General features: G+C 41.2%; 1 protein-coding gene across 1 annotated transcript in view; it reads left to right on the top strand.

The window, feature by feature from the left end:
* Window positions 1-9,511, top strand: part of nom1 (nucleolar protein with MIF4G domain 1) — a 66,993-nt gene extending 57,482 nt beyond the window's left edge. Inside the window, exons 9-11 of the mRNA XM_072254042.1 lie at window positions 2,622-2,753; window positions 6,274-6,383; window positions 7,373-9,511. Of these exons, the coding sequence (XP_072110143.1) occupies window positions 2,622-2,753; window positions 6,274-6,383; window positions 7,373-7,550 (420 nt within the window). The 3' untranslated portion in view covers window positions 7,551-9,511. The remainder of the gene's footprint in view (window positions 1-2,621; window positions 2,754-6,273; window positions 6,384-7,372) is intronic.
* The last annotated feature ends 9,646 nt before the right edge of the window (window positions 9,512-19,157 follow it).

The raw sequence follows: 19,157 nt of genomic DNA, 5'->3' as shown, positions 1-19,157 counted from the left end.
GTAAACTCTTTAAAGTTTAAAGTTTTGAGTGTTTCAATCAGTTCCTATTTTACTCCTCTGCACCCAGTGGGTATAAGCTTTCCTGTCCAACCTTTCTTTAGAAGACAAATCCATCTGTTCCAGGTATCAGTCCAGTGTACTTTCTTAGAACTACTTCCATTGTATTAAAATCATTACCATAGGCAGTGTTCCGAACGTGATTTTGCCAGTGCATGGGGTGGCACTGCTAACAGGGATGTTGCATTAGAGCTCAACAATCCTGGCTGTCAATGGTGTCTGTGCCAAGTCTGCTGATTCTTTTGTGGGTTTCCTCCCTCGTCCCAAAGGTGTTAGTTAGTAGGTTAATTAGTCCCCCAGCGACAAACAATTACATTCTGATAGCTTTCCTAATAACTTGCTATATCTGTTGTGTTGGCAAATAGTGAATCAGGCAGAATCTCAGAGCACAACAAACTCTCGCCATTTGGATAATGCATTTTGTTTTTCTGGCCAAAATAGAAAATTCTGTTTCCCCAAATTGTATTCTATTTATCTCTATCCCCTTGCAGCCTCCTTACATCCTCTTCACATAGGCACTTTGCCGTGCTCTGCCACATGGACGCTTTTCTGAAAGCCTAGATCTGGAAAGTGCTAATTGAAAATTATTGAACCTGTGAAAATGTGTATTGTTTTATTATTATGGTGTTAAATACAGCAGATTTCCCATAAAGGAACATGTGTGAAATGCCTTCAAAAATGGACTGGGTTATTTTTTTCTAAAGCTATTTAGGAATAAATTAGTTACTACAGACATCGGGACAAAAAGGTGCCATTCTTTACTCATCTTGATATTGTGGCCAGGTAATCCAAAGTAACAGTTGATGTTCCTCTAAATTATACTGTATATTTCATTCCTTTCTGAAACTAGTTGATTACGTCTATTCATTCAGCTGTACAAGTTTACAAGTGAATTAGAATGCACTTACCTGACAAGATTCTTCCGTTGAAGATAAACATGACCGCCCTCAATATTTGTTTTCTGCAAGCACTAATCTCTGTGCTTAAAGCTGCTCTTGAGAAGTAAATGCTCACATGTCAACAGTTTGAGGGATGTCAGCGAAAAAGTTCTTCCATTATAATACAGGTTATATTATATACTGCAAGTTAAATTGCATTTTACCTCCATTTAGCATATCACGATATTGGTACTTTGCCTTGTTGTAAAAGATGCCATTTCCTCTAATAACATAAGTTGATGGATTTTCATGATGTAATGTTGGCGTTGAAGTAGATTGTCTGAAAGGTTTTAGCAGTTCTAACAATACAATAATGTATTTATGATTGTATCAGTTAGCATTACTGCAATAAATAGCTTCACAATTTTCAATAACTGAGATACTAACTATGCAGGTTCTGTTACTAAGATCTGTTTATAAGTTAGAAATGAACAAAAGTAGTATGTGAGAGAAGGTCACAGATACAGCTAAAAGATTAGCTTTATTTGTAACGTACATCGAAACATACAGTGAAATTCATTGTTTGTGTCAAATCAAATACGTGAAGGCAGCCTGCAAGTGTTGCCACACTTCTGCTACCGATATAGCATGCCCACAACTCACCAGTCCTAACCATATATCTTCGGAATGCGGGAGGAAACCCACACTGTCTTGGGGAGAACATACAAGCTCCTTACGGTCAGCAGTGGAAATTGAATCCGATCTGTGATCACTGTAAAGCTTTGCACGAACTACTACATTACCATACCACAACTGTAATAAGTGTGGGAACAGCGACCGCCACCTGACCTCACTGACTCAGCGAGCGTATCTGCTCAAAGCTCCCAGCTCTGCTCCACTTGATCCTGCCCTGAATTGTTCTAGCTTATAGTTGGGTGAAGGTGAGGGGTGGCATGAAGATGCTTCATTCCCACCTAGCACAAGATGCATGCGGCCCCACAGAAACTGTTTCCCAAATGCTCTCTCATTTGTATGCAGTGTCCATAAGTCGGGCAATCATAACCCAAGGAGGATCTGTAGACAGATAACAATATGATGAACTCTCTTTAAAACAAATCTCATTTTGTGTGAAGAATTAATTTCAGATATGGCTTCCTATCTCGACATCAATCACTGCTGGGCAAATACTAATTGACAAGGTTATCCACACTTTTTAAGTAGTCTTGGATTCAATTTTAAACTTACTTACTAACATTCTCAAAATAGACATTGAATGTTGATGGCATCAAATGATTCATTCTATCCATTTGGGTTCTGTTTCCATATTAATCTGTTGCAAACTGTTGTGAACCATTTAAATAACTTGAGAAGTTAACATTGTAGTTTCAATGACAGGAGTAGGGGTGAATATAATGTACAGTGGTGGCAGTTTGTCTCCTGTACTCTGAAACTCGTGCTTCAATAGTATGTGTGGTTATTTTCATTTTTAATTACAAATTTAAAATACCCTTTAATCTATGTGTTTGAGAGTGGGAAAGTTTGTGCAGTATAATTGAATTAATAATCTAAAATCTTGCAGATGGAGACCTGTGTTCTCAGTCTTGTTGACTCATAAAAGTGTTTCAGTTCATTACCTATCTGCAGATATTTTTAATATTCCAACTCACAATTCTTAATCTTGAATAGATGACGTTCCAATTCAGCTTGTGGGATCGTTTCCGGGAATTGAAGGGCATGACCAGTCTGGCAACCACAAATTTGGTTCATCTTCTTGTTCACCACCTCAGTAGGAAAGTGCTGTCTCTAGCCATCTTTAAGGTAAATGCATAGTGGATAGTAATTCAATACTGTTTAAAGTGCAATTGGTCATTGTTCAAGATAATTTAATTGTTTCTTTGTTGCCTTCTTTTATGGCACAATGTGTAACTTTATATCTTACTCTGTTGAAAAGGTCACTGTTACAACTAACACTAGCCATATTAAACATTGAGTGCGGAAAACAAACATACCTCTGTGTTACAGAGATCTTTATGTGAATAACTTGTGTAATCTTGCTTGTCTGGGAATCTAGAATAATAGATAATAATGCAACCTTTACATTTTTTTTCATGTAAAGGTATGCACGGTTTCCACAGAAGTGTGAAACAGAAAATAGAAAATATAGCAATGATTTTTATCAGGGTAATGAGTAGTGGTCAAAAGGTGAATCATGAGGGTCTTTGTGTGCATCATTAAGAAGTCTTTATTTCAAAAGTAAATTGTATCATCACTGTAAATGTAGTGGGGTGGTGGGTTGCATGAGTTACAATCTGACCAATAACCAATTTCGCAGTAAAACATTGTGTTGAATACTTCCTTTCAACATGAGATGTTAAGAAATATGATTGTTTAGTTAAAAAAAACTCTAAAACCACAATCTCATCTCTCGATACGAGCCTTAACTATCACAATTGTGTTTTAGTTTTTGTAGTTAGTCAGCGGTCGGTTATAGTGCAGTGTATGTATATGTGTGTGTATATAGATAGATAGATAGAATTCCACTCCTCATTGCAATTCAGGAACACTGTTCTCGGTTGTCATCTATTGAAGTGAAGTAAGAACTCAATTGAATTGATGATGGTGCATCCCCAGCTTGAAACCTGCAAACTTGCTCTATTTGAATTGAACAAATAAATAATGCTCAGTCCAGTGTTGAATGAAAGTCGTAGCCAATGCCTATACCTCCACCCAAAAATTACTCATCCCACCTCTGCCTGTTAGGAGTTTGTATATTCTCCCCATGACCACATGGGTTTCCTCCGGGTGCTCCGGTTTCCTCCCATTATCCAAAGACGTACTCGTTGGGAGGTTAATTGGTCATTGTAAATTGTCCTGTGATTAGGCTAAGATTAAATTGAGGAATTGCTGGGCAGCACAGCTCGAAGGGCCTATTCTGCGCTGTATCTAAACATATAAATACATTTTGTTGAATGTGATAATGGGGAGTCTTTCCCAGGTATTTGTGGGTTCCCAGGTATCCTCTTGATGAAATCCAGACATCGATGATAAAGTTCATCATTGCCTTCACTATGGCAGAGCAGCCTTTGACTAGCCAAAGAAGAGGATGCTTGCAGATCCCATTGTAAAATACAGCATAAAACTCATGTTCAACTGAATAGCAAAGATCTCTTCTAAGACTTGGTCTATCTCAAGGTACATCACTGTTCTGGAAAGATGCAACCAATGTTGTCTCTACTAAATCCTCCAAATCGACGATCAGGATAAGAGAACCAGCATTAACATCCTATCCCAGGCCAGCACCATCAACAGTGATTGCCATTAGGCAGATCACATCCTTTGCATACCCAACAGCAGATTCCTGCAAAAGATGATCTATTTCAACTTTACCTCAGGAGGAGATTACCCAGTGTCCCAAGGGAAATATTCAAAATGTTCTCAAATCCTTGGAGAAAAAGTGGTAGGAGGACCATTCAGTGATGACAACGATAATCCTAATTCTTTGAATAGGGGCATATGGAAAAAGCAGTGGAAGAGGCGTAGTACCTTGTGTCACCACCCACCTACCTGTCTGTAGATTCCACAGTAGATTCATCACCAGAAGAGTGTTGTGCCAATAATGACCAACAAGTTCGACACTATCCAGAACAAAGCCTTTTTGATTGGCATCCCATCACCTACACTTAAATATTCCCTTCCTCCACCAAGAGCAGGCAGTATCTGCTGTATGTCAGATCAGCAAAATTCCCTGCAGTCATTTAACTGAGATATTCTAACAGCACACCTCAAACCTGTGATCCCTGCCACTAAGATAGACAAGGCACATGGGAACACCACTGCCTGCAGGGTCCCACTTGTGTCACATCTCAATGGACCTGGAAATATACCACCATCCTTCAGTAATGGTGTTACAGAGAAGCAGGTTCACAGAATTGGTGAGTGGGACAGAAGTCACTGATTATGAATAAGCACATTAATCATTTATTTACAGACAATAGAACACTCAACCAAACATCTAAGCCACCCTAAGTTACAAAAACTACAACACTAAAGCTCAACAGGTACTTTAAGTCTCCCTAAGTTACACAACTACAAACTAATTATTCAACAATCGGCAACTTAGCTAAGTGTGCTCAAGGGCACACTTGCCCAATGCCTCTTCAGCACCGCAGTGTGATGATAAGCCCCTGGAGACAATGGAAAGAGGCCCGAGTCTTTCACATGTGCTATTGTTATACCCCTGAAGTGCCCAGAACCGGAAGCCAGTGCTGTGGTGTGAAAGACAACCAATGGGAACAAATGGGCCAATCAATGACCAGCACATTGGAAGTGGCTTTTGACCAACAAATAAGCCAACCCTTCGCATTACAAATTGCTAGTCTAAATCCTGGATATCCTTCCACAACTGCTGTGGGAGTACCTTTACCAGAAGGACAGCAGCAATTCAGAAAGGCAGCTCACTAGCACCTTCTCAAACAATTAAAACTGGGCAAGACATGCTGGCTTTGCTTCCGATGCCCATGTTCTAAGAACTAATGAAATATTTTTAATGAAGCATCTACCAAGATGTCTGTGAACTGGATGAATCTTTGTCACTTCCTGTCTAGAAAATTCTATGCCATAAAATGTCCCTTCAAACACAGGTGGCTGTAATAGGAAATAGATTGATTAAATGACTACCTTGTATCAGAGAAAGATAAAAAAATACAAATAAACTTTTTTTTTAAATCATGTTTATCCCAGTACATTTTTTCTGGTCAGAATCCACTTCTGGACATAACACCAATAAAGCACATGCCAATCACTCAGTGAAGGCTATATTAACCACCAAGGGTGGAAAGAAAATAAATGAATGAACTAATAGTGCTGTTTGAGATGATTCAATAGAGACAAGAGCTAATTGCACATTGGAGTATACCTTCCAATGCTGTAAGATTGCCAGTTATCCAGACCTAATACACCACAGGGCTTCTTCCAGCACATCACCAGTGCAGCCATAGATCTGTTTCCACTATTGGGGTATGAGGAGTTGGTGGTTCAAGCAGTGCAACTTTAAAATTAAATCTGGACTGAACAGGTGAATTCAGGAGGCAGGGCTCTGGAAGAGGAATATTGTAAATCTAGAAAACTTGCATTTTTATTGAATATTAGAGTCCTATAGCACTACTGCACAGAAACATGCCCTTTGGCTCATCTAGTCCGTACTGTGAGACGTAATTATACAGGTCAACCATGATCTAATTGAATGACAAAGCAAGCTTGATGTGCTTAATAACTACACCTACTCGTTTTTCTAATGAAAGCAATCTTTATGCATAAATCATCTCTTCCAATATTGCAGGTGATTGAGTTCAGTGAGCTGGATAAACCTCGAGTCAAGTTCCTGAGACAGGTTCTCCATAAGCTACTAATGGATACAGAACCAGAAGAATTAGTAGCAATCTTCCAAAGGTAATTTTATTCTATACATAATAAATCTGATAATCCACCATCCAACCATTCAGAAGTTCTGATGGTTCAGCATCTGGCTTAATAGGTAATGTGTGCTGCATTCCCTTCTGACTCACTGGGGTGCTGCCTTCCATTTGCCTGGAGCAAGGCAATGCGAGTGGTTAATGGTTGGCAGAGACCCATAGAATCATACAGCACAGAAGTGGGTTCTTTGCCCCATTATATCTATTCTGACATGCTGATCTCATTTGCCCATATTAAGTGCAATTACTGGACTCCCAAATGTTCTCTCAAAGGGGTTATTCCTTTAATGGCAAATGTCTGTGCTTGTTTTTGTTTAATGTGGGGAGACTGATGTATGGGCAGCCACCAGACGTCCTTGACAGATCGGGGTCAGAGTCCAGTGGCGTGGATTGCAAGACAATTGGAACCTTTGTCTGGAACCTCCTACTTGACCTCACCGCCATGGGTGATCCTACCAGGAGCTAAGCTCTGGGTGGCATCGACCTCAGGATCACACAAGCCTCGCCACCATGACAAGGTGATAATCCTCAGAGAAGTCTCAAATGTAGTGTTGCTACATCCTCTGATGGAGGGCCTGTTTCTGTGCTTTATTTCTCTGATGAGGACCGCATTGAACTCTGTTGAACAAAAGGACCTTTTTCCTTGTTCGTATCTCCAAAATTAAGGCAGCACTGAAATCACATTATTGGTGGCTCTGTAGCAGGATGCTGTTTTACAATTTGTGCTCAGGATTTGCCCAGTTACTTGTCTCATATTTCAGCAGAAGATTTGCCACATTATTGTAAATATCTGACATTGGACTGAAGATGCCTATTAAAAGTTACAAATTTTAAATAATCTTAGCTATTTATTCTGAATTTTGTTCTCTGTATAAGAACTGCATAGCAGAATGCTCCAAATATTACAACCACTGACACAAACTGAAATTGAGTTCTTCAAAAGACCTTTGAATTTTGTTTTTACAGGATCTCTGGAATTCCAAATCTGGCAATGTTACGAGAAGGTCTGAAACTCTTCATTTCCCATTTCTTATTAAAGAACGCCTCCAGCCTGGGCACTTCAGAACAAGCTAATTTGCTCAAGGAACGTGTGGACATTGCTGAAAAGGCTTTACAAACAAAAGATACCAGACTAAAATGTTAACAATAAAGAAACACCATGAAAGATTTTATCCCAATGTGAAGCAGAAAGTTTTTTGTATATAGATTTGTTCATAGGATGTGAGTGTCTGAAAATGCAGGCATTTATACTCATTTCCTATTGGATCATATGCACAAGAGTTAAAAGTTAACCATATTGGGGTATCTCCAATCAAAGGTGAAAATGGCCGATTCCAGTTCCTGAAAAGCATCAGTAAAACACTGGGCTTTTATGACAGTCTTCCATTTACTTGAGCACTAACAATGAATCTGCCTGCTATTCCAATTATTTTTAAACTATTTGAAACCAACTTGAAATACTGGAACTTACATCAAAATCTATGGATGCCAAACTCTATGTCCATTTGTAGGACTTGTGCCATAAAGAATAGAGCATATACTTTTGCAAGTTTCAGCATTTACAAAATCAGTCACAGATCGGTGTATGTTTTATCCATCAAATATATATATACTTGTGCCTTCACCATGTTGTTCACTAGATAATGAATACCAGTTCCAGTTTCCAATTTATAACAAATTGTATATCTACTAGAACTTTCTGAACAAATAATATACAAGTGGCCCTTGTTTTCTGAACGTTCGCTTTACGACACTTCGCTGTGACAAAAGACCTACATTAGTTACCTGTTTTCACTAACAGAGGGTGTTTTCACTGTTACGAAAAAAGGCAGCGTGCGCCCGAACAGCCAAGCTCCTCCCCTGGAACTGCATTCTAGCCGGCATTGCTTAAACATGTGCTTTATCTCAATTTATTTTGTGCATCCGTTAGCAAGATGAGTTCTAAGGTATCGGAAAAACCTAAAAGAGCTTGTAAGGATGTTACACTTAGCGTAAAACTAGACATAATTAAGCGTTTTGATCGTGGTGAACGAAGTAAGGACATTGTCCGCGCGTTGAACTTGCCTGCATCCACCATTCGCACTATTTATACACAGAGAGAAAGAATTTTGAAAGCTGCCGATGTTACTGTTGGTTCTGCTTGTAGCAAAGTGGTCTCTCTTAGTCAGCATCCAATAATGGATAAAATGGAAAGTCTGTTGCTTGAGTGGATTGATGCGTGTACAAAGCATGGTGTTCTGATAAGTTTTCTTATACTTAAGGATAAATCAGTCAGTCTTTTTAATAAGCTGAAACAGAAAGCACTGGGCGATGGTGATGAAAGTGGAATTTAAAGGTAGTCATGGGTGGTTTGATCGGTTTCTGAGGCGAGGACAGCTTCATAGTTTAAGCAGTGGTCCCCAACCTCTGGGCCGCCAACCGATACATTACCGCGAAGCATGCAGTGGTGCAGTGGTAATTGGAACACACCCAGCACATCTTTAAGAGGAAAAGCCGAAATAAACAAGCTAATTAATTAGGTGTCGCCCAGCACGTAAGTGTGGGCCCAGATCAGAGGTGATTGCCGATTGTGTTAGGTGGTTATTCATATAAGCAAGTGTTTAACTGTGATGAAACTGCAATCTATTGGAGCCTTCCCGATTCCGGTAAGTGAAACTACACTGTACATACATTATTTCTACTTTATATAGGCTGTGTATTTTTATGTGTTATTTGGTATGATTTGGCAGCTTCATAGCTTAAAGGTTACTGGAGAGACTGTTTCTGCTGAGAGTGCTTCCGTGAGATTTTCGCTGTGCTAGACAGTGCTGCAGAAAAGTATTTCTACTTTATATAGACTGTATATTTATCATATCATTCCTGCTTTTACTATATGTTACTGTTATTTTATGCTTTATGTGTTTTGTAAGTTATTTTTTGGGTCTGGGAACGCTCAAAAATTTTTCCCATATTAATAAATGGTAATTGCTTATTCACTTTACGACATTCCGGCTTACAAACCATTTCATAGAAACGCTCTACCTTCAGATGGCGGGGGAAACCTGTATATGTAAAAATTGTCATACTTCCAATCAGTTTCTCTACAATTATACTTTAATAGCTTCTAATTTCATAACTAAATAAAGTTTTTCTTAGGATATTGCATTACAACTGTTTTGTCATTAAAATTAATTTTAAAGGAAGTAAAACATTTATTGGAACAGAGACAAATATAATCTGCAATTTACAAAGTCCTAGCAAGGATGAAGACCATTTGCTTCATCAAGTATGCACCAGCTCAACAAAGACCATTGCAACTTGTCCTTAATCAGCCTTTAGATGTGTTCCTTATCCCGCTCCTTTTTGAATGCTGCCATGAAATGTACCCTCCAGTATTTCTCATGCACTCAAAACCCCAATCATTACTGTATGAAGCAAAAAGAAGTCCTTGTATCAATTTTGGTCTTTGTGGTAATCGCCTTTATTTGATACTTGTTAGTTCTTTACCCCTTTACCGCTGGAACATTTTATCCACATCTCCTCCTGTACCGTTTCATAGTTTTAATTACCTCTAATTGCATGCCCTTGTAGCCACCTCTGTTTGAAGGAGAAAAACTGTACTTTCTCCATTACCTTAAACAGCTGTGATGTTTCTGCTGCTGGACCTTCGAGTCATCAGCTGGGTCCATCCGTCTTCAGATGTTTCATCCCCTAACCCGGGACATCCTCAGGATGATGGGACAGCAGAAGGTGATGTCTTCTACCCCCGACGGTTAGACATCCAGCTACCGTTGTCCCTTTGCTGACAAAGCCAACTGGACGCTCTCTCTGCTGCTTGGGCCATGGTGTTAATGGCTCTCTTTCTGGTTCTCCCTTGCCATCATCTTCCAGCATGATCTGGCAAGAAATCCTCTTGCCCCCTCTTCGGCAGGGAGTTCCACGTCTGTCAGCCTTGCCGTCTGTAGTCTGCCACCAGGTCTTCGTACCTTGCAAGCTTCCTCTCGTGAGCCTCTTAGCATCAGGTCTCCCATGGCACTATTAGATCTATCACCTCAAGCTTCTTTACACTCTCTGACAATAGTAGAGAGTATGTGGTCGAAGTGTGTGTCTACTATTGGTGGGAACACCAGCTTCTCTTCAAGATCGACCTTCATCTCCCAGTCCTTTGCCATGCTCAGGATACAGTCTCTACACTTGTTTGTTGCTGCAGCATGTTCCCTGGTCCTGATGAAGTTTGGTTGGCTGTCCTTTTTGTGGTCCTTTTTCCTCTCTGTCTCCAAAGTGTGGGCGAGTGCTCTCAAAACCTGGTCATGTCTCCATCTGTACCATCCATGGGAAAGGGCAACCTGGCGTGAAGAAAGAATATGCTCTAGGTTGGCTGGTTTCTGGCACAGATGGCACGTTGGATCTTCTGTTATTCCCCAGTTCCGCAGATTTGTTGGAGTTGGTAATACATCGTACATAGCCCTCAGTAAGAACTGGAGTTGGAAAGATGTATATTTCCATATGTCATCCCATGTCAACACTCTGTGTTCTGTTTCCCACTTTGTCCAGGTTCCTTGACTCCCCATCTCCACTGCTCACACATATCTAGCCTCCTCCTCTTCCTTATCTCCCACTGGACCAAGTGCCGTCTGTCCTTAGGGTTGGCCTCCCTCCACCTGATTGTTGACTCACATCCGAGGCCTTGTCTGCCCTTGCACACTATTCTGACAACGTCTCTGTGGCGAATTCAGGACTGCTTCTTCTACCGCCTCTGCCGCCTTTCATTTGCTCCCTGTCTGTATCTTGACTCCTGCTTCACTAACCTTGTCGTCCTTGGAGTCTTTGAGAGTTATGATGAGACGCGTTTTCCCTGCCTTAAATTCCTCTACAACTGAGGAGAGGGGCAACCGGAGCTTGGCTGATCTGCTGTATAGCCCAGTTGAAGAGAAGCACTGCAGTACTCCTAACCACCTTCTCAGATACCGGTTTATCTTCCTCTCCATGCCCTCGATCATTGACAGGGCAATGTCATACAGCATCATTGGCCACGTTTGTCTGGTTATGAGCCCATGTTGGAAGATCCATGCCTTAAACTTTCCTGGTAAACCTGATTTGTCGATCTTTACCGGCCTTTCTGTTGTTTGTTGCTCTAGGCGTCTGCTGTAGACTGCTGTCCAGTTTATCCACAAAATTAAAATCCATCAATGCTGAAATCATTTTGGTTCATTTCTTCTGCATCATTTTGAAGAATGGCACAGAGTAATGAAAACACTATTATGGTCAGGCCAGCGTTTTATAAACATTCACTTGGATTTTCTTGCTCTTGAACTCTGTTCTACTGTTTAGGAAGCTCAGCATGACATTTTTTATTAGTTCTAACTCTTCCAAAGAACTGTGTATCCATCTGTTGTCTCACCTCTTTTTATGCATTATTCCTCTTATGTTTATACTGTCTAACCTCGCATGGCATTTCAAGTGCTCAGTATTGGAAGAGCACCTACATCTGCTATCCCCTCTCACCATGCTCCAGGTTTCAGCCACCCTCTAATTCTTCCTCCAATCCCCTCGAAACTACCTGCCTCTCTTGTAGACATCTCAGCCAAGGTTGGGGGGGGGGGTGGTGGGGGGAATCTCTTGTAATCACATATAATGCAATAGGATCTTCCCTCTGCCTTCTCCAAGGATAATAAACCCAATCTATTCTCTCCTCCAAGCTAACGTTCTTGAAAATCTGTACCCACAGATAATTAGAAGCCATTCCTGCTCTTTTTCGCCCAAGTCTCAGTTACTCTCCATTGTTGTTATATCTCCCGTCAACAGTATCAACACTTCACCTGCTTTGTTTATTATGCTTCTCACATTAACACATAGAAACATAGAAAATAGGTGCAGGAGTAGGCCATTCGGCCCTTCGAGCCTGCACCGCCATTTATTATGATCATGGCTGATCATCCAACTCAGAACCCCGCCCCAGCCTTCCCTCCATACCCCCTGACCCCCGTAGCCACAAGGGCCATATCTAACTCCCTCTTAAATATAGCCAATGAACTGGCCTCAACTGTTTCCTGTGGCAGAGAATTCCACAGATTCACCACTCTCTGTGTGAAGAAGTTTTTCCTCATCTCAGTCCTAAAAGGCTTCCCCTTTATCCTCAAACTGTGACCCCTCGTTCTGGAATCCTCAAACTGTGACCCCTCGTTCTGGAACACACATGCACTGTAAACCCATTGTGAATGTTCTTGCACTTTCTTCTGTTCCTTATTTCAAATTTTACTTTTTAGTTCTGTGTTATTTATTCTCAATCCTTTTGCACTTCTTATTTGTCCCTCCCCATGTGCCCAGCTGCCTACAAGCTGCAGTAAACTTTCCAGCTCCTGGATTGGCCCCAAGATCCCCGGCATCTGAAGACCTCCCTCCTGCATTGTCACTCCAGACACTTGTTTATCTATGCTGGCATGTAGCTCAGGAGTAATCTAGAAACTGCTTTTTTTTTGAGATCCATCTTCTTAATCTTTTCTAATTCTACTTGCAATATTTCATCCCTTTCTCTACTGATATGGGCCACAGCAACTGCTATTCATCATCTCCCTGGTGTAGTGATATCTTCCTGGAACTGAGATTGCACCTACGCTATCTGAGAATTACCAGTGAAACCGCAGAAATAGCGATCAGTCCCCTGTATCTGCCCAGGGAGAAACCTACTTCAGTATCAGAACTGAACACAGGGTTAGATGGTGGGAGGTTGGGGGAGTGGTCCTGCCTGTTCGTTCACTCTTGTTGCTGATTGTCATCCATTCCCTCTTTAAAGTTTGCTGTCACAAAACACCCAGCCTCACAGGAGGAGTAGGAGTTTCTTATCGCAAAGTAGGGTGAATCTTTGGAATTCTGTACCTCAGGAGTTATGGAATATGAATATTTGAAATGTTTACAAAGGCAGAAGATGAATTTTTGAAAGAAGTAGAAAATTCACGGTTATTGGGAACTGGCACCAAAGAGGGGCAAACCAGCCATGATCAAAAAGAATGATCTGACAGTCCGGGTGGGTCAGTAATGAATGCAACTAACAGATATACTTGCAATACTTCTACTGTTAAACAACTTATTGATTTAATTTCCCCAAACTATTTTAAATTTTCTGGTTTATTACCAATGTTTCTTTTTAATTCACAGGACTTTATTATACTGTTTGTAAATCTGTTAAGTCTATTGTAGAGAAAAAGAAATTACACTCAGTGGCCACATGTATTAGGTACCTCTGTACCTAATAAAGTGACCACTGAGTATGTTCATGGTCTTCTGCTGCTATAGCCCATCCTCTTTGAGATTCGACGTGTTGTGCATTCAGAGATGCTCTTCAGCACACCACTGTTGTAACACATGCTTATTTGTTGCTGTCACCTTCCCATCAGCTTGATCCAGTCTCCTCTGACCTCACTCATTACCATGCGGATGCTCTTAAAGGGAGACTCACCTACTGCAGGGAGATGCAGAACTGCTGTCTATTCCGTTTCACCAAGACCTGGCTCTCCCCTGCCACCCCCGACTGTGCCATCCGACTGGAGGGATTTTTGATCCATCAGATGGACCGCACGGCGTCTTTGGGCAAGACGAGGGGAAGTGGTGTCTGCCTACTGATCAACACTGCGTGGTGCTCGGACACAGTGGCACTGACAAGCTCCTGCAGCCCGAACCTGGAACACCTATTGGTGAAGTGTTGTCCCTACTATCTGCCACGGGAATTCACCTCAGTCATACTGACAGCGGTCTAAATTCCCCCCCAGGCAGACGTGGAGTGTGCTCTGAACATACTGTATGCCAACATCAGTGAACTTGAGACCAGGTATCCGGAGGCTTTGCTCATTACATCCGGGGACTTTAACCAGGTCAACCTCAGAAAGGCACTGCCAAAGTTATACCAACATGTCTCCTGCCCCACTAGAGACCTGAATATACCTGATCACTGCTACACAGCAGTCAAGGATGCGTACCGTTCCGTCCCATGACCTCACTTCAGAAAATCAGACCATGAGGCTGTACTCCTCCTCCTGGCTTACAAACAGAAACTGAAACGGAAGGTCACGGTGTCAAAAGTAGTGTCGTGTTGGACGGAGGAAATGGATGAGGTTAGTGGACTGGTTAGTATTCAAGGACTCGGCAGCTAACCTCAATGTGTATGCCTCAGCTGTCACGGACTTTATTTGGAAATGCATGGAGGACTGTGTGTCTCGCAAGACGATCCGGATATTCCCTAACCGGAAACCTTGGATGAATTATGAGGTCAAGTCATGACCTTTTGAACAGGTCAAAAGCTTTAAGTTCCTCGGGGTCAATATCACAAATGACCTGACTTGGTCCAACCAGGCAGAGTCCACTGCCAAGAAGGCCCACCATCGCCTTTACTTCCTGAGAAAACTGAAGAAATTTGGCCTGTCCCCTAAAACCTTCACTAATTCTTATAGATGCACTGTAGAAAACATTCTTCTGGGGTGCATCACAACCTGGTATGGAAGCTGTCCTGTCCAAGACCAGAAGAAGCTGCAGAAGATCGTGAACACAGCACAGCACATCACACAAACCAATCTTCTGTCCTTGGACTCACTATACACTGCATACTGTCAGAACAGTGCTGCCACAATAATCAAGGACACAACCCACCCAGCCAACACACCTCTCGTCCCTCTTCCCTCCAGGAGAAGGCTCAGGAGCTTGAAGACTCATACGGCCAGATTTGGGAACAGCTTCTCTCCAACTGTGATAAGACTGCTGAACGGATCCTGACCCGGATCTGGGCCGTACCCTCCAAATATCTGGACCTGCCTCTCGGTTTTTTTTTGCACTACCTTACTTTCTATTTTTCTATTTTCTATTTATGATTTATAATTTAAATTTTCAATATTTACTATCGATTTGTAATCCAGAGAGCGGAAAGCGCAGAATCAAATATTGCTGTGATGATTGTACGTTCTAGTATCAATTGTTTGCCGACAATAAAGTATAAAGTATTCCAAGGCAACTATGCCCACAGAACTGCTGCTCATTGGATTTTTTTGTTTATCGCAATATTCTCTCTGAACTCTGAAAGACTATTGTGCATGAAAATCCCAGGAAATCAACAGCTTCTAAGACATTCAAACCACCCTGTTTGGCACCTATGATCATTCCGTGGTCCAAGTCACTTAGCCGTTCCTTCACATTCTGCTGTTTGGTCTGAACAACAACTGAATCTTTTGACCATGTCTGCATGTTTTAATGCATTGAGTTGCTGCTACATGACTGACTGATCTGATATTTGCATTAACAAGCAGGTGGCCACTGAGTGTATGACCCATGAAGAAAAATTCTGCAGAGCCATGTATGTAGTTGTCCATTGAAATAGACTACATGTGATTCAAATGATCAATTATAGGTTTAATAATAACATGAAATTCTGTTTTGTTGCTTTTAAAAGATGAAACAGGCCTGAATCCTCCAGTAGTCGTGGCAATGATTGATTCTCATAAGATGCTTTGGAGCATTACAAAAACAGGTGGTGAGAAACCTGCAAATAAACATGAATGTTTCCTTATCATCCCTTATTTCCAACAGACTAAAGTAGGTGAACTTGCAGCACAATTGCAGATTGGCAGGTATGATGTAAGCATCACTGAATCATGGCTGAAGGTTTATACCTGGGAGCTTAATGTCCAAGGATACACATTGCATCAAAAGAACAGACAGAATGCCAGAAGAGGTAGCATAGGGTTGGAAGGTTTTGAATCATTGTGGATAGAGCTAAGGAACTGGGAGGGTGAAAAGATCTGATGGGAGTTGTATACAGACTTCCAAACAGTAGTAAGGATCTGGTAATTACAACAGGAGATAGAAACTGCATGTCAAAAGGGTAATGTTACAATAGGCATAGGGTACTTCAATATGCAGGTAGATTGGGAAAATCAGATGTTGCTGGATTATTGGAGAGTGAATTTCTAGAGTGCGTACGAGATGGCTTTTTAGAGCAGCTCATGGTTCAGCCCACTAGAGGATCGGCTATTCTCGATTGCGTATTGTGCAATGAACCAGAATTGATTGGAGACCTTAAGGTAAAAGAACCCTTGGGGACAAGTGATCATGATATGATCAAATTCACCCTGAAATTTGAGAAGGAGAAGCTAAAGTGAAAGGTATCAGTATTACAGTGGAATAAAGGGAATTACAGAGGCATGAGAGAGGAATTGCCCAGAATTGATAGGAAAAGGACACTGGCAGGGATGATGGTAGAGAAGCAATGGCTGGAATTTCTGGAAGCAATTATGAAGGGACAGGATATATACATCCCAAAGGGGAAGAAGTATTCTGAAGGGAAGATGATATAACTGTGGCTAACAAGTGAAGTCAAAGTCAATAGAACAAAAATTTAAGGGAAGTTGGAGGATTGTGAAACTTTTAAAAACCAACAGAAGGCAACTAAAAAGTCATTAAGGTAAAGATGGCATATGAAAGTAAGCTAGCCAATAATAATATAGAAGCTACCAAAAGTATCTTCAGATACAGAAAGTGTAAAAGGGAAATGAGTGGATATCAGACCATTGGAAAACAATGCTGGAGAGGTAGTACTGGGGAACAACAAAATGAATAAGTATTTTATGTATTTTGCATCAGTCTTCACCTTGGAAGGCACTAGCAGTATGGTGGAAGTTCCAGGTGTCAAGGGGAATGAAGTGTGTGAAGTTACCATAACTAGAGAGAAGGTTCTTGGGAAACTGATGGTGGATACGTCATCTGGACCAGATGGTATACACCTCAGAGTTTTGAAAGAGGTGGCTGGAGAGATTGTGGAGACATTAGTAATAATCTTTCAAGAATATCTAGATTCTGGAATGGTCTGGAAGACTGGAAAATTGCAAATGTCACTCCACTCTTCGAGAAGGGAGAGAGGCAGAAGAAAGAAAGCCGTAGGCTGGTGAGTCTGACCTCAGTGGTTGGGGAGATTTTGGAATCAATTATTAAGGATGAGGTCTCAGGGTACTTGGAGGAACATAATAAAATGGTTTCCTTGAGGGAAAATCTTACCTGACAAATCTGTTGGAATTCTTTGAAGAAATAACAAGCAGGATAGTCAAGGGAGAATTGGTTGGCGTTGTATACTTGGATTTTCAAAAGACCTTTGACAAGGTGCCACATGAGGCTGCCTAACAAGCTATGAGCCCGTGGTGTTACAGGAATGATTCTAGCATGGATTAAAAAGTGGCTGATTTGCAGGAGGCATAAATGGGAATAAAGGGAGACTTTTCTGACTGGCTGCAGGTGACCAGTGATGTTCCACAGGATTCTGTGTTGGGATCAATTCTTTTTACCTTGTATGTCAATGATTTGGATGATGGAAATGATAGCTTTGTTGCAAAGTTTGCAGACGATATGAAGATAGGTGGAGGAGCAGATAGTTTTGAAGAAGCTGTGAGGCTACAGTAGTACCTAGACAGATTAGGAGAATGGGCAAAGAAATGGCAGATGGAATACAGTGTCGAGAAGTGTATGGCCATGCACTTTAGTAAAAGAAATGAAAGGGTTGACTATTTTCTAAATGGAGAGTAAATTCAAAAACTGAGGTGCAGAGAGACTTGGGGGTCCTTGTGCAGGATTCCCTAAAGATTAGTTTGTGTCTGTGGTGAGCAAGACAAATGCAATGTTAGCATACATTTCAAGGGGACTGGAAAATAGAAACAAGGATATAATGTTGAAACTTTTATAAAGCACTGATGAGGCCTCACTTGGAATATTGTGAGCAGGTTTGAGACCCTTAGGAAGGATATGCTGAGACTGGAGAGGGTTCAAAGGAGGTTCACGAAAATGATCCCAGGTTTGAATGGCTTGTCACGTGCAGAGCATTTGATAGCTCTGGGACTGCATTCGCCAGAATTCGGAAGAATGAAGGATGACCTCATTGAAACTTATCGAATGGTGAAAGACCTTGATAGAGTGGATCTGAAGAGGATGTTTCTGATGGTGGGAAAGCCTTAGACCAGAGGACACAGCCTCAGAATAGAGAGGTGTCCTTTTAGAACAAAGATGTTGAGGAATTTCTTTAGCCAGAGACTTTCTCCACATCTCAGTCTTAAATGTCTTAGCCCTTGTTTGAAATTGTGACCCTTGTTCTTGAACCTACCTGCATCCTGTTAGAAATTTATACATTACAATGAGGTCTCTTCCTCTCATTCCTCTAATGCACCTGAGCCTCAGTGGTCCTTGAGTCTGATTCACTACTATTCAGATTCAGATTTATTATCACATGTACATTAAAACACGGTAAAATGTATCGCTTGCATTAACATCCACCACAGCCTAAGGGTCTGCTGGTGGCAGCCCACAAGTGTCACCAAACATATCAGTGCCAACATAGCATGCCCACAACACTTGACAGAACAACACAGAAAATAACAAGTGACAAAATAACAGCCATAAAACACCTCATTCCTCCCTCCCACCAGCCCACACCAATGGACAGTTATTCAGGCCTTCATTTATCTGTAGGCTTGGACTACCGATCAACCTTCAGGATTCGATCTTAGGACAAGTATGTCTTTTATTAGGTCAGGAGAACAAAACTGCAAACAATACTCCAGATGTGATCTCAGCAAGTTCCTGTACAATGACAGTAAAGATCTTTTCCCCAGTACTTAAATCTGAAGGCTAACACATCATTTGCCTACTCTAACTGTATCATCATTTCCAGAGAGGTGTACAAGGACAATATCCTTTGTTCATAAATGTTTCCCATTCTATCATCACTTATACAATTCTCTGTGTCTTT

The sequence above is a fragment of the Mobula birostris genome, chromosome 3 (genome assembly GCF_030028105.1).
Source record: "Mobula birostris isolate sMobBir1 chromosome 3, sMobBir1.hap1, whole genome shotgun sequence".
NCBI lineage: Eukaryota > Metazoa > Chordata > Chondrichthyes > Myliobatiformes > Myliobatidae > Mobula > Mobula birostris.
The sequence above is the reverse complement of the archived record's forward strand: the minus strand, read 5'-3'. Positions and strand labels throughout refer to the sequence as shown.